Genomic DNA, 24,665 nt, shown 5'->3' on the forward strand with positions numbered 1-24,665 from the left:
GATATATAAAGAAAGAGCATTTGACCAGTTGACACTTTCCATCCATGTCTTCCGACAGAATTTCCCCATTGACCTGGTAATTTCAGATTTTTATCCATCCATTGCTTTTGATACGGCCAACCATGACATTCTTCGGGATAAATTGTATTTTCATGGATTTTGTGACAACACATCCTAGTGGTTATACAATCATGAACAGAATCATTTTATTAGTATAAATCTATCTACCATCTTCCTCAAGTCTAAATGTATGTTAGTTTGCCCTTCTAAACAGAAGGATATTCCCCGTCTCCCTTATCTTATTCTCCTCACCACGCTCAGTTGCCTACCATCCGCACACACGGGTATTAACTCTTTTGTTGTGATTTGTGGTTTTATAAGCCCGTCTGTATTTCTGTTCTTTTCTGCAGGATTCTACTTGTATTTTTTTCTGTTTATATAAATAATGCAGAGACACTTGTATTTTTTTAATACTGTTTTACTATGTCGATATTATTTTACCCCTATTTATGCTGTTTAATTATTTATTAACCCTTTTAATTCTTTTAATGCGCATGAACCTTCATCACCTCCACAGTTTGCAGTCTAGACTGCAATCATTAGTGAATGTAGCTGCTCTGACATTGGAAGTACGCCATGCTACAGACTCCTGTTTGCATTTTTGAATAGATAGTTACGAGCCGTGACAGCGACTCTGGAATTGTTTTCTCGTCTCTGTGTTTTTCATCATGTCAAAATGTGGTCCTGGAGACACCTAATGTATCCGAAAATACCACACAAGCAGTTTTTGGTACTTTACCAGGTGTTTCTATTTCTGTAATGAAACTTTACATGTGTGTAGTTGAGATCAATATGAAGGTCCAGTTCGAAGATGGCCATGGTCTGAGCGAGGGCGCTGGAAGTGGGAAGGGTCCCCACCGCTTTACACCCCTGGTCCATTTTGGGGCCTCTGTTTGTATGATCCCATCACAAGATGGTCTCTAGTTCATAAATGTTAGTGATTACTTTAACCTACTATCGATTGACCAATCCGTAGAAAAAACAATGACTATTACTAACAGTTCTCGTGTCTTGCTTTCTACCTACTGTATACTTTTTAAGCCTCTCAGTAATATTAACTGCAACCAATCTACCTATATGCCCCACCTACTGTATATTAACATTTGGTTGCTCTTTTCTCTTTGTGTTTACTGCTTGTACCTAACAATCTCAAAGCCTGCTTGATGTCCTTTGAAATTAGTCAATCAATGTCACAGTCATCAACGACTTCCGAAGATTTTAAAGAAAACATACCCAGCTGTCACCGTGACATGAGAAGTGAAGTTGCACTAAGGATTTTCAGACCATGATTCGTATTTTTCTTTGAAATGTCAGTGACAGGACTCCATCTGTTACAGAACTACAGTGTGTGTATATAATACTGTGCTTCAGTGCTTTGATGGATTCCACCATAGATCCTAAAATCCCACCAAGTCCTGTTAGAATGTGTGACAGGGACCATCTTGGTTTCTCTAGAAGGAAAGGAAGGGAACAGCACATTTAAGTGACCTTGAATATCATGGTGCATTTTAAAATGATAATGTGACATTACTTCTCAAGTGTGGCAGTTTGGCCCATGATGCAAGGGGGGTAAATTAAGTTTGGCATAACATTTAGAAAAGTATAAAAAAAATAATTCCAGTAATATATTATGTGTAAACATACGGTAGCAGCGACTGAGACATGTTATAATAAAGATGTGTACTATGAAAGATTACAGCGTTTGTGGAGTATTTAAGTAAAAAAGCTGATACTCTAAGTTGTTAGAATGCATCATAAAGATAGCAGCTAGTACTTATTGGTGGGAAAGGGTTTTTCCTCAATGTCTTGATAGCCCACAATTAGTGTCCCTTTAGTTTATGTCATTGTATGCAGGTCTGTGGTTGTAAATTGAAGATGGTACTCTCCAGCTTATCACTCTCATTTGTCCTCGTAGTTTAATTTCAGTTTGAGTTGTAGAATTGATGTCAAAGTAGGACTCTCTTAAGGCACTTCCCCTTATATGCTCCTCCTGTTTTCTTGTTTTAATAACACCAACTACAAATGTGTACTTTGGTGTGTGTGTGTGTTAGTTCTTAGACTGTGTACACTATATTCTCTTCATTAGCTGCAAAACGGATGTAATTGAAAATCTCAATTACAACAATTATCAACACGGGTCTCGCATCAGCAATATGCTCCCAACACACAATAACAAGTTTATCATGGCATTTATATCCATGGCAGCAACAGAAATCTAGTAAATTGCACTGCAAAGTCTTGTCATCTTGATAGCTTTTGTACTTGTGCATCTCTCTTTTTTTGCCTCCTCTGGCTGAGATTAATTGCTCCTGCAGCCAGTACTGACAACAGCGTTTATGGAGGGAGGGCTACGGATATGGGATGCCTGTATTTCAGGTCCTCTCCCTCTCTTGCCTTTTTTTCATTCTCCCCGTGTCCCTCTTATTTACCACTTTGCTGTGCTCACCAGAGGAAAAGCGCAGAGGGAGCATGTAATGGGAATATGGTAGATATGACACTACAGGCAACTGCCTGCAGGGTTAGAGCAGAGGTGATGTCTCAATTTATGATCTACCTCCCACATTTTTCTTAAATTCATCATCCAGACCACCTGCTTCCCTTCTACCACTACTAATACCTTTGTCACCCACACAAAACTGACTGTAATACAGGAAGTACATGTTACAGGAAGTGCCTACGCTTTTAGCAAACTGTCTTAGCAGCCCAAATATTTGCACTTCCCAACTCACACAATTCAAATAAGAGCTGAAAGGTCATAAAAGCAGTCGGGATTCACATGACTGTGACATTGACCTAATCTTCCTGACAGCATGGTGGGAAATCAGATTGGCACTGTATGGACGCAATGGACAGAGAGAAGAGCCGACTACTCTCTGTTAATAATTCATCTATCTCTCCCATGTGGGACTTAATCCGAGACACTGAGAGGTGTCTTTGGACCTGAATAGGTTTTATTCTCTGCTGAATTAATTCTCCTTGAGCATTGTCCTGTTGTACGGTTCTTGAGGGACTCGGGGGGAATGCTTTAAGAATTCAATGTGCTTCAACATTGAAATACGAGCATAATATCCTGAGTTGCTATTGAGCTGGGCGTTACCAGATGACTTAATAGACAAGGCCTTAACTCAATTGACCCTCACTGACTGTCAGCTAGACAGCCATTGACAAACTTAACAATGCAGTCACAACACTGATTTCTACAATTAATTTATAATCACTTTGTCTTTTCGTACGTTTTGGAAAGCTATTGAGGGTAGAATTTAAAAAAATAATGCTAATAAGGGATGCAATTAACAATTATTTTTGTTAGCAGTTAATCTGTAGATTACTTTTCTTTAAATTGGTTGATCTTTTGATCTATAACCATGGCACCACGTATAACTAGAACAACAGTGGGCCACTGATGGAGCCTTGGGGAACACCACAGGTCAGACGTGCCACAGAAGAGGAGGCATCACCAACCACTACTGAAAAAGTTTTGTTTGATAGATAAGATATGAACCAGTCTAGCAGTATCCCTGATGGCAACCCACTTTTGAAGGAGATCCAAAAGAATAGAATAGATGGATCAGCTGAGTTAAATGCTCAGCTGAGATTGATAAGACTTAAAATCAAACAATCTCCAGCATCTGCTACAACTAAAAAATAATATGTTACTTCAATGTTAATTTTCTGTGCTATGACCGGAATGGAAACCTAATTAACATTTAACCTGATTAAAGAAATGATTATTCATAAAATAAATAAAACTCTCTAAAACTTTTTGATAACAAAGGTTATTTAGAAATAGGTGTAACGTTTTATTAATACAGAGGTTCAAGTCTAGGTTTCTTGAAAAGTGAGTGCACTATTGCGTGCTTCCAAATGATTAGCTGATTAGTCGATTGCAACAATTTTTCATGGAAAAAGTACAAAAAATGTCTGGGTTCCAGCCTTGTTTTGAGAGGCTAAAATCAGCAATTAATGAATGTCAATTAATTGATCGTCAAAATCGGTGAAAAACTTTCTGGGGTTTGACTGTACGGTTATGGACCAATAATTTCAGCCCTAATAATAATTCCATCATTGTTTGCTGCTCAGATTCCGAGTGTGGCTCATGTTTGCTTTTCCCACTGACAGTGTCTATGACAAGAGTCGGTCCCCGGGATTTGTAAGCTGATTCAATATTGTGAGAGCAAAGTGCTTGTGGTGCCGTCATTTATCAGACACAAAGAGCAGGATGAGAAGCAATTCCGTTCCCTTGCCACCTGATGTTGTCTCTCAGGACCGCAATTTTGGTAGATAAGTGTCCTTATCCTTGGGTGATACGGGACCCACCTTGAGAAAAATCCCTCACATTCTATTGTGCCTCTGCCATCCAGTCAACACCTAGAGTCACGGTTACTACATGCATCTATCATATCTCCCCGGACACAAATGCAGAGAAGATAAACCAAGCCTCTTCCATGACCATTCATCTCTTCTTCTACTTGTGCAGTCTCCTCTGATCTTCTTTAAAGCAGGACACACTGAATAACAATTTTCTTTGACAACCGCTTCCCAACTGTTTTCTCTTTCTCAGCTTCTGAAACTACTGACACCAATATGTTTGACTCTCCAAGGGGAAATATGTTGCAGATTTCAGTTTATTACAAAAGATATGGGCCATTCAATTTGTTTATGAAAAGAGAGCGGAGAATAAAAGCGCTGACTTTTTTATGCTTTTGTCAAAGACATCAGTGATCAGTGCCTCATGAAAACATTTACTTATACTTTGCAGATGAAGCTCATTTCTGATCACAAATTCACTGAAGGCTCAGAAATCTGCCAGGCAGGCAGCCACATTAAGCCAGCCAATGTGCACTGCTGTTTACCCCCCTGCTCCCCGCCTTCTCCACCCACCCCCCCCGCCCCGACCCGCTTTCAAGCCCCAGTGGCATTCTTCTATTCTGCTGATGAAAGAGATTGCTTGGGTCTTGCACTAATGAATTGGCATTATTATTAAATGATGTTTGTAAATTATGACCCAGTTTGCTCCCAATGAATGGCGCAGGAACTCAAAACCCACATCGTCAATTAGGGAGCACACAGCCACTGTGAGCAGTTAGTTGAGGAGTTAAACTGGATTTTGGATGCAGGTTGGAATTTGGAAGTTCCATTCACAGCTCACTGGCGCTGCCTTGTGGTCTGAAGACAAACTTCCTAAATTTTCCCACTTAAATAAATGCTCTCTCTCAGTATCAATACATTAAATTATAAAACATTCTTGTTATTTTTTTATTAGAAATTATATTTTTTAGTCAAACAACCAATAAAACAGCATGTTCTGTGTAAAAAAAAGAATTCAGAAATCATTTCACTAGAATATTTTGTTGGCCAAAGTATCTAAAGGCATGGATTAACACATTTTTAAAATACGTGCTTGAACATCTAATAGGGTCTCCTTCATTAGGGCTGATTTTGTGTCCCATCCTCAGCCACAAGGGGGAAGAGGAGTGGAGCAGATGCAAGCACACGGCTTCTCATCTCAGTGATCAAATATTTCTTTTTCATTTGAAATTCTGCTTTGTTGTTAATGATGTTGACAGCAACTTCAGTCAATGTGTGATGAATGAGCATTTGACAAATGCAAATGTTAATTAGGCTTTTGATCCAAATGGTTTTCAGAGGCATATTTTTTTTTTTCATCTCTCCCTGTAATGTGTTCTTGTAGGATTTAATATTTTCTGCACATCTGCTGAGGGTCATTCTCACAGTGACATCTTGTGGAGGTTGTCAGCAGCATAAGCAACGTATTTAAAACTTTAAACTGTATAAGATACAATTTTCAACATTCGCTAAGTCTTATAGTACAATCTTAGTTATGTTACTTAAGATGGTTACAAGGAAATATAAGCACCTCTTTTATTTCAATTCTCAGTGACTGTTTCCATCACAGAATATTAAGTAGGCTATCTTTGTCCATTTTGTGGTTTAGTGCAGAGCTGCAACGATTAATCTATTAGTTGTCAACTATTAAACTGTTCTCCAACTATTTTGATTAATCAGTTTGCATAATTTTTTAAGAAAATAATCTTTGGGAAACATTGATCAACATTTTTAAAATTTTTAAACAACTACTTGATTAATCGAGAAAAACGACAGATTAATCGACAATGAAAATATTTGTGAGTTGCAGCCCTGGTTTACTGTGTTATTTGACTCTATGTTAGACTCAAATTGACCCCAAACAACAACTACAACCATGAAAACACACATTTAACACCAGTTCCAGGTGTCCAATTTTACGGTGTTTAAAGTACACATGCCACAACTTCTCACTTGACACTTTCCCTCCTCCAGCGTGGACAGCTGTGTTGACATTCAGCACAATCAGTCAAGTGTTGTTAGTTGTATGGCCAAGCACAAATGTGTAGCAGTGGTTTCAGTTTACTCGGATATGAAAATCAAATTAAATGGAATAATAAAGTATGCACAAAATGCGCACTTTAGATGCATTTGAGACACTTTCCAAATGCTTTGTGTTATGCGACTGGGACTTGTCTCCCATATGTCAAAACAACATCACCACCATCATTTTATAGATCGTGAAACGACCTCCCGTGTGTACAAAAAAAGAGTATGTTGCTCTTTCTCCAGACGCTTAAATATGGTCAACATAACAAGAAAATGTATTTTTTTTTTTACATAAACCTAAATAGAACTTCAAGTACCATCATTATCTATATCTACCCTGGATCTCAGAAACACCAAACCTCCTGGGAGTGAAGGTTTAGTCTTACAGTGTTGCATGATTGGCTACATTCCACTCCCATACTTCACTGACCAGATGTCTGTCCCACACAGCAGAGAAGCTATAGAGCGTTTCCAGCCGTAACGTATGACTGTTCACAGAGCTCTCCCTCACACATCATTTCAAACTACCAGAGAATTTTATCCATCTTTTATCAGCACTGAGTCACCATATCAGTGCAGGGGATGTAACTCTTAAGAATACACGTCATTTGCGGGAATCTTTTGGCTTCTTTGCGAATACACATCTCCCCAACAATCCCTTCAGTTTATTTCACTCTTGGTATTCACATTCAGTTCTGCGTCTGCGACATGGTTCCATTTAAATTCCACAGTATTTCATCAGATCACAGTAATAGCACCATTCAATTTGGCATTTAGCTTTTTATGTTTCATCCATGCCCGGGACATAATGGAAGAAAAACTCACTTAATGGCTATTTTTTGTGTCTCTACCCAGCAATTTGACAAGGCTGGATTACAGCACATCTCTGTAAATAGCAGTCCGGGAAAATACCAAAATCATGCCATCATTTTAGGGCTCTTATTATTTTCTTCATGCAGCTTAAAGTGCCTCAAGTGAAATTATATTATCATAGTGCCTCCTTATTTGTGGATCCCCGTGAGTTGCGAGGTTCCTGCTTTTGTCATATTTTACTTTTACTTGGAGGTTTGAGTGTCGGCGAACACCGAATGTCTCCGCTGTAGATGAATTTCACAGCTTTGTCACATCCAGACAGCAGCAGGGGCTGGAGGGTGGATGAGGAGGAGGGGTGACATTCCAGACCCGCTGAGGCTAAGAGGAAATGATGTCACCCTTGCCCCGACTACCATGACTCATTAGTTTCAGGCTGCATTTTAACGGTGCCCTACATTTGGACCCCTGGCAGTTACAGCTGTCTTGGCAGTGCCACGGTAACTCTATGAGGAAAAACACCTCTGCCATTACATTTTTCTGTCAACACCCATTTCCATGTTTTTTTTTTTATGCATGAAAAACAAGCCAAGGTTTTCATTTACTATTCTTGTCTAGGGTGCAGACTACAAACTGGATTCTTTCTCATAGCTCTCTTATACATTACATATATATTTGGGTGCCTTGTAAGCAAAGCTGTACATTTTTTGGCTGGACCGCAGAAGGCCAGCTCTACTCAAAAGTCTGTCAAGAGTGACTTACTGAGTGATGAAGTTACGCGATTGGTCAACCGAGTGTTGGAGTTTTGTCATTGGCCGTGAGCAGGCCGCCATGTTGTTTCCTGTTCGAAACGGCAATACAATCCACGATAGGGTAAGTCACCGCTTGAACAGCGAGTTCAGTGTAGCGACGCGTCCTCTAGTGTCCTCGCCGGACCTGGTGGACATGTACCGCTGGATTCAACATTATAGACATGACCACTGACTATTTGTGTAACAGTTTAGCCACAAATTCACAGACTGACCATACACGGTCCAGCCATATACTCGGTTTTGACCGAGTCTTGTTGCTTTATATGATGCCTTCCTAACTGCAGCAGTGGAGTGCGGCACATGTTGCAATATGCAGGATTGATGATTTGGGGTTTGGGACAGCAGCCAGTACTGTAAGCTAGATGTTTTTTATTTTCTTGCAATATCTCTGGATATATTTGCATTGTGAGTTGCGCAGCAATGATTTGCATACAAAAACATGCAAATGAATGAATAGCCAGGTGTTCTGTACAAACATCACAATTTAATTAACATGTATTGACTTTGTATTTCCATTTTTGTTCTGTACAATGGCACATAAATTCAGATAGAGCAGCAAACCTACACCTAAACCTACACACCATACATGCAACAATAAGGAAATTCCTTAAAGTGTGGAGTTAGACTGTGAGATTTCAGAGGCAGAATCAGCACATGGTGGGTGGGACAGAAGGCAATCAACACACCCGGCGCTGACACAACTATTCATAGCTGGGTAGCCATATGTGTACATTTAACTGGCTTCCCGTGCAAGTGAAAATTATAGGAAATTGTGTGTGAATATGCACGTAGGCAAACATACTGCAACCACTGATTGACCCCAGTTATTTCAGCCTACTGACTAAATCAAATGAGTGCCTTGAAAGAGTCTGTGTGTGTGTGAGAGTGGGTGTAGTGTAGTATTGCATGTCTGCAGCATATTCTTTCAGATTATCATGCCTTTATTATATCCATTTATGTACAGTACTGTATGTTTTCTAATGGTTTGCTCAAAAGAGTTGCAGTTTATTCAACATTTGAATGTTTTTGGCCGGAGGAAAATTGTTTGTTTGTTTGAGTTTCACATTCTCAACACCCAAACTATAAATCCTTCAGCAGATTAAAACAAACCGCTTCATATTTATAAGTTGTTCATTGTAACTTTGTAACTTTGTATTTGAACTTTTCATAGGCCTAATTAAAATGCCATGGCAATATTTTACCCTTGAGAAATATAAATTATATGCCTACACTCTGAACAAAGTCTTGTTTTCTTGCTCATTTATCCATATAAATCGATCTTTGATGATGACAGCTAGACTCTATTTGGAATGATTATAAAGATCCTGACAAAAATACAGAACAGTACACACTCCAAAATGATTTGAAGCACACATGGGAATCCTTTCCAATGGTATGTTTCTCCAAGATATATGAATGAGGTCAAACAAATTTATGATAACGGGTTTTTTAGGGTTTGTTTTTTAGATGACGGATGTTCCAGATCACCTGCCAGTTCAAGTCTGGGTCCATCACCTCCAACTTTGTCAAAAACAGACGAGTTTCCCATATGCAACATACCCTATTCCAGCTGTTTTATGAGTCTTTATAAGCATGCCAACATAAAGACAAGCAATGAATTATGAGACCATCTCAAGAGGGTTGTTATGTGCCTCCTCTAGAGGAAACTTAGACTCCCCCAGTCTCCCCAATCTGGCCAGCTGCACGATATCAACGTTTCAAGTAACAGTTTATTTATTATAAACCTCAGAGTTGAGTATTGCACAAAACAATAAACATTCACTAACAACAAACCCTCAACTTCCTTAACAAAACTTAACAGAAACTCTCATTACACAAACAACTAAAAGCTAGCTTCATTTGTTGGAAGTGGCAGAAGTGGAGGAGAGCAGGTTGCTGTCAGCTAGCGTTTAAATGGAATGATGTCATCAGCCTCCGGAAGCAGCAATCCCTTCAAACGGACCAATCATGGGGCACCACCTGTTGCTCATCACCCTTACACACACATGCACACACTGTAAGCAAAAGGAGAAAGGTGAATACACTCAGTTTTGCAAAGTCCTCCTTTCTTGCCAGCAAGAAGTGTCTTTTGTGTCATCTGTGTTTCCTTACTTCAAAGCTGCATTTTCTTAAATCTAACAGACTTCAGATGGGCAAGCTGATACACCTGGATTATTATTTTTATGGCCTTATTTCGTAGGCCTGGTGCCTGTTTGAAGACAGTAAGAGGCTCAGAGCAAAGAGGTGTAGCAGGATGAAGCGATAGTGTTTTTGAGTAATGCTGCCACATTTCCAGGGTACTTTTGGGCAATAGTTATCAAGCCTAAGTGACAGAATGATAGCTTGTAGAGAGCGACGGTATGCATTGCGTCACGCTTTGCATAAGTAAAGCTGTAGTCTATATATAAAAGTGGAAACATGTGTATGCTTGCAGTGTCCACGTTTCCTCCTATAAATCATAGATATTGTGGAATCTTGCCACATAGCAGAAAATATCAAACAACATGCTTTTACTATGTTAAACACTTTTAATGAGTGCCCTCACATGCTTTAGTTTAAGAAGAGAAAGTGGTGGAGAGGGAAAAAGCAAGATACAGAAAGCGATCTGAGAGAGAGAGAAGATACATTTTGACCTTGTGAACCAGTCTGAGGCTTTGCATTCCTGGGAGGTTGTGTTGCTCAAGAGAACTGTGCGATTTCGAGCTTTCACTGCTCCCCTTGGTTTCTAACCTCTGTGTTTATGTGTGAGCGTTGGCGGAAGAAGGGAGGGTGAGGGTGGGGGTGGGGCTCCCATGTGTGCTCCATAATGACCACCACTTGTTTCTCAACCAAACCTTGACCTTCAAAGACTAAATTTACTCTGCCATCTTGCAGAGAGGACCCACTGCTAAGTCCGGCTTTACTCTGTAATTGTATCAAACCAACCCTAATATTACACAGGGCAGCACCTGACAGACATAGCAGCAACACCGTTTATCTCCTGCCACCACAAACAATGTGAAATAACTGACATAGACAGTAAAGTCATTTTCTGATAAGGAGAGAAGACACTTTTATTAATGTTTCACTTGCTGGGATTTTTGCATTGGAGTTATTTACTGTAATACAAAACACTTGCTTTCTGAGCAGTTAGTGGGGACAGGCATCCTTGCAAATGTACTGAACTTGGTCATGGAAAGCTGAGACCTTTCCATTTTGTAGTTCAGTTTGTGTTTACAAAGTGTATAAAGATACAATAGACTTGCTTCTTGCTTTTTATTCCCTACTACCACGTCAAACTATTTGCATTGAAAGATTTGAGACAAATTAGTAAAATGGAAAAGTAAAATGGAACCCTTTAAATCAACGTATCCTCATAAAACGGTTCGTAAGAAAAGTTATTCCTCATTTTTTGTGACGCACTTGTCCATTTCCACTCGTTACATGCATACAGTCTTTTCAAAATAAACTTCTGTCTTCACCGGAAGCTACTCAGTTAGGTTTAGGCAACAAAACTACTTGGTTAGGTTTAGGAAATTATCATAGTTTGGGTTAAAATAACTCTGGAAGTGGTGTAACCCTGATACAGTAATATGCAATTTATCATTACATCATAGGAGGGGTCCTTGCTTTTGACTTTGATGATCCCCTGACTTTTCATCTAGCATCAGTAGCAGGTCAAAGTTTTCCCTTATCTGGTGAATTATCTCGACATTTACTGCAGTAAATCCCATGGGTGGATTGGCACAACATTTTGTAGAGACATTCATGGTTCCCAGAGGATGTATACTTATGACTTTGGTAGTCTCCTGAATTTTCCTCTCCTCTGACATTTCTGGTTTTGAGTGGAATGCCTCAGTAGCTCGCTGATGTTTGTATTTAGCTCAGTACAGCCTCACAGAGCCGCTGGCGTGGTTAATTTATTTATTAAAGGAGTATGTTCACAGTCTAACTTCAATGTTAATCTGCTCAGGTTTCACCCTTTTCTTCAGTATTTTGTGTTAATAACCCTAAACTACATTGTGGTTGCTATTAGCTTTCCTGCTCTGTTTATGGAAACAAAATGGATATCTTTATGCATCTTTTTTTAGATTCTGGGGCAAAAAAGGGTAACAAATATTGATTGAACTGTCTTACGGAAACTCACTCACACATACAGTATTTGTTTATGTGTTGTGTGCCTTTCAAGGCAAACCCCCGTCATGAAATCTGATATTAAAGTATTGCATGGTTAGTTACACTTGACCCAGATCATAAATTATCCCTCTACGTAAACTTGTGAAAGTCAAAACCAAAAGAGGGTCATGGCGGGGTGCCCAGACGGAGGCAGAATGCCACGACACTGAGCTACAGACCACAACGTCCAGCGTGCAAGATTTCCTTTGTACATGCAATAGAGGTATCCAATGGGAAAAAAAAAATCCCTCACTTGTGGTTGGTCTTTTAAGTCGGAGCCAGGGAACCAATTAAAAGGATTAGGGCGGATCACCACTGGTTTTGTGTTGATGTGTTGTGGTCACCAGATTGCCAGTCTGCTGCTGTATTGCTTCAGGCTCCTCAGAGGGCAACAGGTTCACGAAGATGGCTCAAAACAAACATGCCCCGTCTTCAGTCTCTGATGGGACTTGTAGAAGAAGTGCTAACTACAAATCCAACAAGAGCCACACAACTTGGAACATACAATTATATCAAACCAATGGATAGCGTTCATGGAATGAGGTCAAGAGCGACTGTGGGAATGCGCTCATGTCACGAACGCTGCCAGAACCCTGCACTTTTTCTTTCTCAGTGAGTGAGGCACAGCCGGTACTGCTGCAACTATTCATTCACAACTGAATTGGTGGCATAAATATAGACTTAGACATGGATGAGCTTTGCTTATACCTTGTGGCACATTCAGATTAGTGAGATATTTTACTCTACAGTAGTCACAGGTTTAGATAGATGGTTGCTACGGTATGTCAGCGTGTTGTTGAAATCTACAGTTATGCTGAGGGCATCTTAATGTCTTCTTTGATTTTTCCCCTAAGGTTCTTCCTTGCTGGTATAGCTGATATGACACTGTCTGTGGTCTGTACTGACAGTTACTGACTTCAGGTACCAGTCCAGCAGAAAGCAAACATCTTTGGTATCACCTCAAAGTCTTTTATCTTCCGAATTTTTCATCTTGAAAAGGCCACATTGATGTCCACCATTTTTCTTAAACTTGTTTATTTCTTTTATTTTTTCAGTCTGAAGGCTTCATCTTTTTTAGACGACCCTTTCCGTCCATCAGTAAGGTATAACAATGATCTTCCATACTCCTTAGACAGCCAACAGACATGTGGCGCATAGGCTGCACCACTTATTTAGTCAAATGCCTTTTATTATACATGGTTATGGCAAGGGTGGTTAGGTTTGTCTTGTATCCTACTGTAGTAAAAAAGGTTATTTATTGTAAAGTGCTTTGTGCTGGGAGACGAAGAGAATGTTTGTCAGATGCCATTTTCGATAATGAGGTTTGCACAGACAGTGGTCAAACAACCCTCTTTTGGCTTTGACGGATGCACAAAAACACATAAAATCAAACCTTTAATGACAGATTGAAGTTTCACAGTCGGTGTGAGACACCAGATTCTCATGACGTACCATGGTCATGGTGAGCGTGGGTGGGCATCCCAAACACTGTGCCAAAAATCACAAACTAGCACTGGTGAAAGGAGCAAGGAAATTGAGTGCATGTAAACATAACCGAGACATCAACAAACATTGCAGCAAGTAGCATCATCTGACCTCTGGGCTATTTCACTGCCTGTCCAAAATAAACGTCAGGACAGACATTGAAGCACTTTCCTGTGCTTGTCAAAGGGCAACATTTCTTTAGCGTGAAAAAAATAATATATATTTTTTAAGTTGCTTAAACAATCTTTCACTGTCCGTGAAGTTACCTGTGGCTTCCATGAGACAACAGGAACAGTCAGTGTCAGTGGTTCAACAATCATTTTGAATCCATACAAACAGCATATTTTATTTGATACAACAACCTATAACAACCAGTCAAGTCAGTATTTCAGTTTTTGCTTGGAGTTTATTGCTTCCCAAGGATCCATATACAAGTTTTTGCTTGTTCATTACATCATACCTTGCAGTTGTCATATAAAAGATTGACTGTAGTGATACATCTTGTAAGCAGAACTTCTTCTGACCATAATATTGCATCCAGACTTCACAGTGGAAAACTGTGCCCACACGGGGGCTCTGGGGGTCTGAAGACCGGCCTCCTGTTGCTCCTTTCCCAACACCCATATTGACCTAAGACACGTAGCCTCCACATGCACACAAACACGCACACACCCTGACACCAGACTACACTCCCATTATTTTCCTCTGCAGTTCAATTTGCAAAGCAGTGATTGAAGCAGCAAAAGCAGACTAAACAGACTGAAGGATCATTCAGAAGACCCCTGAATAGCTCATAAAAGGCACTTTGTGAGACTTATATTTGTCTCTGCTTACTATAAACTGAGCTTCTGTGGCTTCTGACAACTCCCCATCCTCCACCCGTCTTCCATTCCGCTTTTGTTTTTTCCATAAATCAATATCTGTCTGGGAGTGTGGGGCTGCTGATTGTTTTTACAGAGCGTTGCTGTGTAATTTGGCTAAATGCTACTTGCACCCAGTTTACTCTGAGATGGTAAACAGTCTGGCTGGTAAAAAGGGAGTGTGCTGATAGTCTAGAAGCATACAATCAGCTATAATTGGTGTTGTGGACTGTGGACATACTTGATTATTTACCTGGGAGATTGGCATGATGACAGGCTCATGATCATATGCGCTATTTTGGTTAAATTATACAATATAGATAACACTCCCTAGATCACATTTTACCTGACACGTCTGAATCCATTTTTGTTTCACATAGTGTATAATCATAGATATTAGCCTAATATTGTATGAGACATTCCCAGCACAAAAATGAACAGGGACTTTGCATTCATTCCCATAGCCATTTAAAGAGCCGAATAATTGTTTTTTACAATGTGTTTGGGCTGCTACTGTTGCCAGGGACGGTGGTTTTAAGTTGTTAAAATTAAAGATTTAAAGGATTTTTTCTCTTCAGCTGGTAAAGCGCTTAAACTCACCATGGTGATGGAAATTTAATCAAAAAGCAAATTTATATAGAGTCTAGTTAAATGTAGATTATTGTAATCTATCTGCAATCCGAATGGTTTTATACTTTTGTATTTTTAAATGAAAGCGTTAAAAATGTAAATGGTATCTAAGCATGGTGGTTTCGTTGTGCAAGATGATAAATGTGCTTGATATGCAAGTGAGGCATCTTTATTAACCTGTAATGGTGGAACTTACTGACATTGTGCATGTAGCTGCCCTCAACACCTGTTTGTTTTTATGCATCTTTATTTAACTCTCGATTTTCTTCGGTTTGATGCAGGTACCGTTTTCAAAGTATCAAAACAACAGCAGGCCTCATATTTCATCATCCCCATTTTTCAAGGAATGTTAAAAAACGGGGACGCTCGGTCTTTTACTGCCAAGTAGCAAATTACACAGAGGGGGTCTTGTTTCAGGCTTTCAAACATTCCTGTATGAAATGTATCTTTCTCACACACTCGGCTCCTAGAGCGCTTTGTTCCCTGAAGTCCTATTTGTATGAAATGTAAAGTCTAATAAATTAACCATCCTTTGAACTGCACACGCAAGTAAAAATAATGGACACAAACTCACCCAAACCCACCCACTAACACACACACACACACACACACACACACACAACGACATCTGTGCCTAGTTGTATTGAACGTTTCCTCAGTTCTTTCTATCCCAGTACTTTTCCACTAATGTCTGACTCACAATTGCACTGTGCCTGAACCTGGATAGCCCCCACCCCTTCGCCCTCTCCTCCAAACATAACTTGATAAATGTACAGTGAGTTGACCATGCGTTATACTGTATATCACACACAAATAGTTGGCATGCTTCATATGATGCTTTTCGGATCAACATGTTGCACTGCATTCTACACAGATGGCTTACTCCTGCCTTAAACTAGATTTCAAATAAATCAGTTATTTATTTAACACACAGTATCTGTTTCAAGACTATTGCGTAAGAAGAACATTAAATGTCTGAGAGCATAAGGCTGATGATATTCTATATATTTACCGTCGACTTGTGTAGCCGAAGGGTGATGCAACTTATTTGTCTGTTCCAAAGACATCTAATGTGTTAACAACAATTAAAAATCCATCAATGAGCTACATACAAAAATACTCAGTAGTGCACCAAAGTTGAATAAATGCACAGGTGAAAATAGTACCCAACAAATGCACCATTTTCTCCAGTTTGACTGACTTTGGTAAAAACGACATTGCCCAACTATTTCTGGGAAATTAAAAGGGGAAAAAGGGGAAATTTCAATAAAATGAAGGAAATTAGAATGTAGTAAATTGAAAGTATGTATTTGTGTCTTTATTCATTCTATATGGCACATAGCACGATTGCCTCCAAACCACGTGCATCAGATATGACCACACATCGAGTGGCCTCAGGCTGACATCATTGCAACAACACTTCAAATCCTTTGTTTAGTCAGGACCAGAGTGTATGCCGCAGTGGCACTGTGGCAATGGCTAAATCACTATCTGTCGCTGGGCGCCCTGCAGTTAGTGGCACACATGCATTTACTTTGGTATAGGATCACATTTCCCATCTCGCGAGCCACTGACCCCAAGCAAGGCCATATAAACAGGGAGTTTAAGGCCTCTTGGTGTGTTCAGCTTTGACTGTATAAACAGGCACTCCGGAGTTGAATCTTCTTATTTCAAAGGTGCAAAAGGATCTAAAAGAACCTTTGCCTTTCAAATACCCAGCCTGTTTTATTTTCCGTCTGACTTCAGAAATACCCAGGCTTAAAACATTTTCTTCCATTTCTGCCTTTTGATAAAGTCATTCTTGTGAAAACCTGCTAGTTTAGAAGGTATGCAGGTTTTCCTGCACGTCTGGCTGGGATCAATGTCACCTTTCAGAGGGTCTGAACACAGGGCAGACCAGGGGAAATGATGGCCACAAAGGGCTCTTTCAGCAGGAGAGAGCCTTTCCCCCATGCCGACCTAAATCTCCTCCTTCTTTGCCCCTCTCCTCTCGGCCTCATAGCAGCTACTCAGACATTCAGCCTTCATCCAGGCTTCACAGGGAGCAGAAACACGTGCCTAGTCAGGGAGTCAACCTTGCAGGGTAAAAACCTGGTCCTCCAGTCTCCAGAGGCTGTGGGTGCTAAAAACTAATGAGATTTGATAGGAAGGTGAGACCTGAGATGATGTTTCATAAGTGAATTACTGATCTAAGGTTGAGATTGTATTTTGCTTCTATGTGGGACACAGTTAGAGGCCTGTAACAGCTCACAGTTCTTTTGTTTATCTGACTCCAGTTGATCAGATTGCATCAGTTTGTCCCAGTTGTTCAATCCAACTGGCTGATTGAAATGGTAGAAGATATAAATAAAAGAGCACCGCCACTCCTTTCTAAAAGATGACAGGTTTTCTGTAGTCCACATCTTCCATGCTTTCCCCCTCTGTTCTGTCATCAGTCTTACAACTCCCATCTGTGTACTCTCATAAGGTTACATGTATGTTTACTCTGAGCCCCTGAAGTAAACTGAACTACATTTGCACTGGTGTTCATCATCACACCACACCCCAAACGCTCCAGTGCTACTCCCAGCTGCGGAGCGGTACTCCAGTCCAGACCAGGCCTGATTGTTTCTACATATGACTTGTTCCGTGGAGAACAACTTGACAGACTTTAAGATGAACTGATACAGTGAAAATGACACAATGGAGGGCTGTCTGCAGTGGCGAGTGATAGTTTCCAGACATTTCTTTGCTCCTGCCAGAAGCAGCAACAAAGAATACTGAATATCGGCTAGTGTGTGCATCCAAATCACTGGTGCTGACCACAAGAATAAGAAAAATATTTCATTTTTTATAAAGACTTTTATTCAATTTTGACAATAAGTTAAACAACTTGCTGAGTCTCAAAATCCATTCACACACATATTTCAGAACAATATTGCAGAAATGTCTCCAGGAAAGTAAATGCATTTTTACAAATTTCCAATAAAGAAGGAAGAAAACCCTTTCAAGTAAAACAGAATATTGAACTTCATTCAAACATAATTCATATTGAATTCTGCGGTCTTGTTTTTCTGGTGTGCAAAATTCCAAAAATAGATTTATTTCTTTACAGGGCACATATCACACTTTACTTTCATTCATATCACAAATGGAATATGAACTGTTTCAGGGTATAAAAACACTTTAACTTACACTCCACCCAATATTGACTTAAATGTCAAATGCAGACACATGGAGTGCTTATAAGCACCAGTAGTCATTGAAGCAATGACAAGTTACTATAGTAAAATGCGTTCAGTGACATTTTACCTGAAACACAAATAAATACACAATGGCTAGCAAAGTTATCTTGACAGTGTTAAAGGTGCAGTGTGTAGGATATGGTGGCATCTAGCAGTGATGTTGCAGATTGCAAAATAAAACATACTTGTTAACATTATATTCCATTTTCGCCAATAAATCAGTATTGTGAAAATCATGATAAGCTACAGTACCAACAATTCCAGGTAGGATGTTTGTTTTGAATCTAAAAATAAATGTAAATGAGATTGTGGCACAATTGTGTACCCTGCTAGCATACTGTTCTTTCTTATTTGTGTATCTAAAGTGTGAATTACTTTTGTCACTTTCCTTCTACACTCTGTTTGACAGAGATTCCTTTTTCACGCAATTTTTTATTCTTTTAAAGTTTTTGCTTTGTAAATAGAATTGCATCAGCAAAACATCTGGGGCACAAAACGTCAATGACAAAACAAAACAAAAATGACAGGGGGAAAAAAAGCAAAGCAAGGTCAAAAGACTAATTTACAGTATAATCAGATGGTTCAAGGGTCGATGAAGGACACTGCGATGTAGCGGGTGCCGTTGGTGGTGGGCAAGCCTTCGTGGAGGTGAGTCAGTCGTCCTGGGTGCATGAAGCTCCAGCCTTTCCTTGGTGAAATTAAGGAGCAGTTGTATCTATGGAAACGGCAACCCCCACCCTGATACAAGAAAAGGATGGTGATGGTTAAAATTAAAAAAATGGGTGAACAAGAATATTAAAGGTGTTATTGATAACATTAATAACATTCAGGCACTAGCCACTCGCATTATCCCTTCCCTGTTCCATTGCATTTACTTCACAACAAGTCAATGCCAGGGATTTACCATCATCTCCTTATCGCTTTTTCCTGACGACCCAGAAATACCACGTGATACCAACGTCGTTTTACTATTGGCTCACAAGCCTTGTTAGAGGTGCGAACCAAACGTCAGATAACTTAATAGATAAACCAAACATTAATTTTGGAGCCGCCAACATTTTTTAAATGACCAATTCACATAATAATTTTTTTCAGGAAAAGCCATACTTTTATTTGGCACCTTTCTAAAGGCTCTGTGTATGTATTATTATTTTTTTTAAATATTCGTCTTCATAATAATGTTATCAATAAGACCTTTTAAGAAGATGATGTATGTTGGAAAGCTCACATTAAATCAAATTTGATGACACCCAGATGCATTCAGGCATTTCACTTTAACATCAGCATGATTCATCTCCCTTAATACAAGTCCTCACCTGAAAGTCTGTGTCTTTGTTATTGAGGGCGATGTTGATGGTGAAGGTGGAGGAGTCGTGATGGGGCCTCAAATACGCTTGCCTCTCAGGCGTGTATTTCACCACAAAGTTCATTACAGCATAACCCTGGGATGAAGGATGAATACATCAAGTTAGCTGACAGTTAGTGTATATTTTAACCTACCCAATGGAAAACCTGTCAGCTCCTTTTAAGTACATTTCACAAAAGAATGTGACGCACTGTACATGTAAAAACTGGTTCCATGAAAAGAGGTCATTTTTTTCTTTAGCTTTTGGGCAAATAGAGGTGGTATTCACTGTTTATCTTTCTATTATTTCTCCACAAGGTCACACTAACCTTAGTGAAGTAGCCAGAGTAAACTTTTAACGTGATGGGCGATATGAACTCTCGGATGAAGTGTAGCCACTCTTTTTCATAGCCGATTTGCTTCATATGAATGTCGTCTGTCGGCACGGTTTCATAGCCGCCGGAGATCCGCTTGTCCTGTGAAAAAAAAGGAGAGAAAATAAAGCCCGCTGCAGTTTGATTGACGACGGAACAAATGACCCACCGTCCTCGACATGTGCGCTCACAAAGTGATGATGATGACGACGACGTGTCTAGAGTGTGTGTGCATGTGCGTGTCTTTAAAAACCGCAGGCTGTACTGTTGTCTGTCTGCTTGAGGCTTAATGACCCATCCAGCTCAGCCTTTTCCCAAACAGAGTTAGTCAAAGTATCCGCACACATTTAGTCTCCCAGGAAAACTTTTAGACACATTAATTACCAATTTCAAACTACATAAAGCAGGCCACATGAAAGAGACACTATAAACATAAAACACAACATCATAACCATTTATTTGGTTATATTTAAATGATGGATCTGGAGAGGATGGTAATAAAATTAAGCATGTGTGTACAAGTACCCAGAGCACCAGTCTGTGTGTGAGATTGTGCATGTCCTCACAAAAATATGACATCAAATTTTAAAAAGTAGCAACTACTCCCTACATCTAGCTAACATTTAACACCCACCACCCCCATAAAACGGTGTGAAAGGTAGTTTGAAAGCAACCGCTCACCCAGCCATCAAACAACAAAGACATGGCATGGTTACAATAAAGTTTACAAGGCAACATGAGGGATTATTTCCTTGCTTCCACTTATTTCTATTGGTGTCTGGGTTGGATTAATTACAACAAACACTTAACCACAACGAGACATTGAAGGCTTCATCTTTACTATGATAATTATCGAACTCAGGCAATTTCAAAGTTGTGAATGTTTTTTTAATGCAGTCTGAATAAATTACAGTGAAATGGCTTCTTCTGAAGGTTAGAAAATGAGCACTGGTGTCTCCAACTGTGCTGACTGTGTGCAACCATTCCTGGGAATGATGTGTGCAGTAATAGACAGGCAACCTATTGTTACAAACTTTTGATGAGTGTTATTATGTACTAAAATAATTAGTTTGTTGAGAGAAAATAGGCAACAATTTGAACAAGAAAGTTTTAAGTCATTTATCAAATGAAAATGCCAAAAATTAGAGCAAATATGCAGCTTTTTTCAATCTCATATTGTTATTAAAGGTGTTCTATATGATATTCAGAGCAATAATATCACAGCAAACAACTATTTGCAATATAGAGATATAGTGGGGTAATGTGTTGGAAGAGGACATCTTTAGCTCTGACAACCAGCAATGGACATGTGTCCCATATTATTTGACATTTTATAGATGAAACAATTAATTAATTAATTAATTAAAAGATAGTTTAAGTCTAATGAAAATAATAAGTGTTTGCAGCCATAGTATTATTCTTCACACATCCTTGCCCTTACAAAGATGTGTGAACATAACCACTGACAAACCACACGTGTGCCTGCAGTGTGTTGACGACAGCTCTGTGTTCAGTGAACCTGAGTTAACAGTGCTTACCTCATTTTTGCCACCAGACCATGACCCGTAGTGCTCCATCTCCTCAACTATTTCATCACAGGCCTTCTCTGAGAAGACTGGGAACCAGTACACATCTGGACAGGGCTGCAATACACAATGAGACCACTGAGAATAGACTTGAGTCACACCTTCACCGTGAGCTGTAGTGACTGTAATGTAATACCAATATATGCTAAAAACAGATGTTCGGAGTTCTGTCTGACATCGTCATCCTCTTTCACTGTCTCTCAGTCTGTATCTGGAACACATGCAGATACTAACCCCGTCTCCTACAAAATTACATTTCCATACGACTAAACCATTCTCAATTATGTTTCAAGGGAAACATATTTTCTCCAGGATTACAGTCACAGTTTTAAACACGTGGTTAACATTGTAAATCGAAACAAAACAAAATGCAACGAAACTACTTGGTTATGTTTAGTAAAAAAACAAAAAACCTACAGATATAAATTCAAATAAGTGAACGTTGACTTTTGAAAAGTTCAATGGCATATTTAACATTGGTAGCATGGCACACAGTGCATATGGTCTGTCCGTAATCTGCCGCAAAAGTTCACATTTTTCAACGTACTTGAGGCAAATTATGGAGATTGGATGATCATGGAGGTTCCCATAGAAATGAATGGACTTCCGGTTGACTCATATACGTACACAGAGCTATGTGGAAATGAGATTTTACAAACGTATTTGTGCTGGGTCACAAACGTAATCTGCGACAAAATACGTTTCCCTCCAAACATAATTCACAATACAATTTTGTTGTATGGGAACATCATTTTTAGGAGACAGGGCGGGCAGATACACACATATAATAAATACAAACCTCCTCCAGGTAGTTCTCAGTGAAAATTCGAGTGTAGTTTGGGTGGATGTACTTCTCCTTCCAGTCCTGAAAGGAGAAAGATTGTTGGATTAGTTGCCTTTTTTTTTGGGACTGTTAGCTGACCTACATACCTCACAGAGTTAATCCTTTCTCCCACAGGGCAGGTCCCAGCGTGCACAAATACAGTAGTAAATCACAAAGCCTTATCAGTGAGGAGTCTTATCACGCTGAAGTCATTACTTCGAAATCGTCTCACATCTGTAATCCTTCCATTATGGCTAATAACCTTTACAGGTGGCTGCTGTTTATCTCGGCTATTCAGAAAAAAATGGCTTTCTTTGTGTACGAAGAATAATGAGAGATCGTAATGACTTACCACAGGGTTTTCAAATATCTGCCACAAGTCACTGTTATAATGAGAAGTGTTATAATTGGCTGCGGAAATGAGCCTCCCAAAGTCGTGACGGTTTGTTATGTACATGAAGACTCCCTGCAGCAAACAGAAAAGAAAGTTTAGTCAGTTTCACAAAAGTTGAAATCTCTTCAATGTCTTGCAGGCAGGATTTCTAACAGATCCATATCTACATAACCATTTTGCATGCACATGAACACACTGCAGGTTATAACTATGGTAACTGTTTATGACTTGAACAAAAAACTGGCAAATTGTTATTTGTGGGTCAAACTACTTCAAAGCTTCATTTGCCCAAAAATGAAAATAAAGTGTGATTTAAGTGTGTTTTAACACGCTGAAATCAGTAAGATTCAACTAGATAGAACCAAAGGGGAGACAAATAAATAATCTAAGATTATTTATGGGTAGTGGGTGGGAGGGCTGCAGGGCGTTGGTGGGTTGGGAACAGGACAGGGTGGGGCAGTAAGGTGAGAGGAGTGGGAGAACAGGGACAGAGGGGTGCTGGGCAGCTTGGGATAAAGCAAATCCAGGAATGACATTTTCTCTACAGTGAAGCATGGGGACGGTGCTGTGTAAGGGTAGGTTTGGACTCACTATCAGACTAGGCTTTGAAGAGGAAACAAGATGATTAATTAGAAATGGTTTTGCAATATCCTGGTGCAAATTTTCCAAATTGCTGATGTACAAAATCATCTTGCAAAAGCTGTGATTTAGTCCAGATGGTTTACATGAGTGAAAGGAAATATTGTTGGAGCCTAGTCTGAGATCAGTCGGTTTGTTTAGAAGGAGCAGCTGGTTACATATGTTTCCTAGAGGGTTTGGCTGTTTGGGAGTAAAGCATCAGGACAGGGGACTTGCATGTGAACTGACTCTCCAACCTTCATTCTCCTCCTTGATCTCCTCTCGGTAGGCATTATAAAAAAAAACGGACAAAAAACAGGCCTTTCTCTCTTTAGCTTAGACAAATATCTGATTTTAGACCTAAAATAAAGCAAAATATCAACATCAATTTCCAAAGAGCTGCCAGGCATCCTGATTTCTTATGTAAGGATATAGGCAGCGGCACAGACACTAACTCTATTCTAGAAATATGTAACTGCCCAATCTGAAATAATGATTGATAACGCTCATATGAATTCCGACGGAGAATAGAGAAATTGTGAAACATGAAATTTCAGTGTTTTACTCATTAAAAACCTACACAATTACGGAATTTAACTCGGCAGGGCCAAGAAATCCTCTTTTCCATGTGAAAAAGAGTCTACCTATGAAATGAGCTAAAGCTCGTAATGGCTTCGGAGTGCTAACCCATTGGAAATGGATGTTTCAGAAGACAGAACAATCAAAACAAATGGAAACCTTTGGGGGCCTGAGCATATGGAATGATTCCGGAGAAGGGGAGTCTTTTTCTCTGTGACTGGTCTAAAATAAAGGAGAAGCATCATGTAAATAGGATAACATAAATTATTGTTTCAGAATAAGAGACAGGGTGACAGATGAAATATATACTGTATATGTCACATACATAGCAACTCAGGAGGAGAGAAAATGCGACTGCATTAAAAAGGAGCAAGGGTCCCTCTGAAGCTGATGTTTTCGTGGGTTAACATGGGAGGAATGCATGCTGGGAAAAAGGCCAAGAAATCCAAAAGTACGCCAAGTTTGGATCAGGTATGGTAGTTGTTTAGTGTAGAGCAGAGGTGTTATGTCAGTGGTATAAAACACAGCTGAATCA

The 24,665-nt window shown here is 39.5% G+C and overlaps 1 protein-coding gene across 2 annotated transcripts in view; it reads right to left on the reverse strand.

Annotated features, from left to right (window-relative positions):
* Nucleotides 1–18,008: 18,008 nt before the first annotated feature.
* plod2 (procollagen-lysine, 2-oxoglutarate 5-dioxygenase 2) overlaps nucleotides 18,009–24,665 on the reverse strand; it is a 34,926-nt gene continuing 28,269 nt past the window's right edge. The window contains exons 14-20 of one of the 2 annotated variants that reach the window (XM_037756969.1): nucleotides 24,290–24,352; nucleotides 22,892–23,005; nucleotides 22,516–22,581; nucleotides 21,669–21,773; nucleotides 20,086–20,232; nucleotides 19,728–19,853; nucleotides 18,009–19,149 (exon numbers count right to left, since the gene is read on the reverse strand). In XM_037756969.1, the coding sequence (XP_037612897.1) occupies nucleotides 18,994–19,149; nucleotides 19,728–19,853; nucleotides 20,086–20,232; nucleotides 21,669–21,773; nucleotides 22,516–22,581; nucleotides 22,892–23,005; nucleotides 24,290–24,352 (777 nt within the window). In that variant the 3' untranslated portion in view covers nucleotides 18,009–18,993. The remainder of the gene's footprint in view (nucleotides 19,150–19,727; nucleotides 19,854–20,085; nucleotides 20,233–21,668; nucleotides 21,774–22,515; nucleotides 22,582–22,891; nucleotides 23,006–24,289; nucleotides 24,353–24,665) is intronic. The other variant, XM_037756970.1, reaches the window with a different exon arrangement.

Source organism: Sebastes umbrosus, chromosome 21, assembly GCF_015220745.1.
Source record: "Sebastes umbrosus isolate fSebUmb1 chromosome 21, fSebUmb1.pri, whole genome shotgun sequence".
NCBI classification, from domain to species: domain Eukaryota; kingdom Metazoa; phylum Chordata; class Actinopteri; order Perciformes; family Sebastidae; genus Sebastes; species Sebastes umbrosus.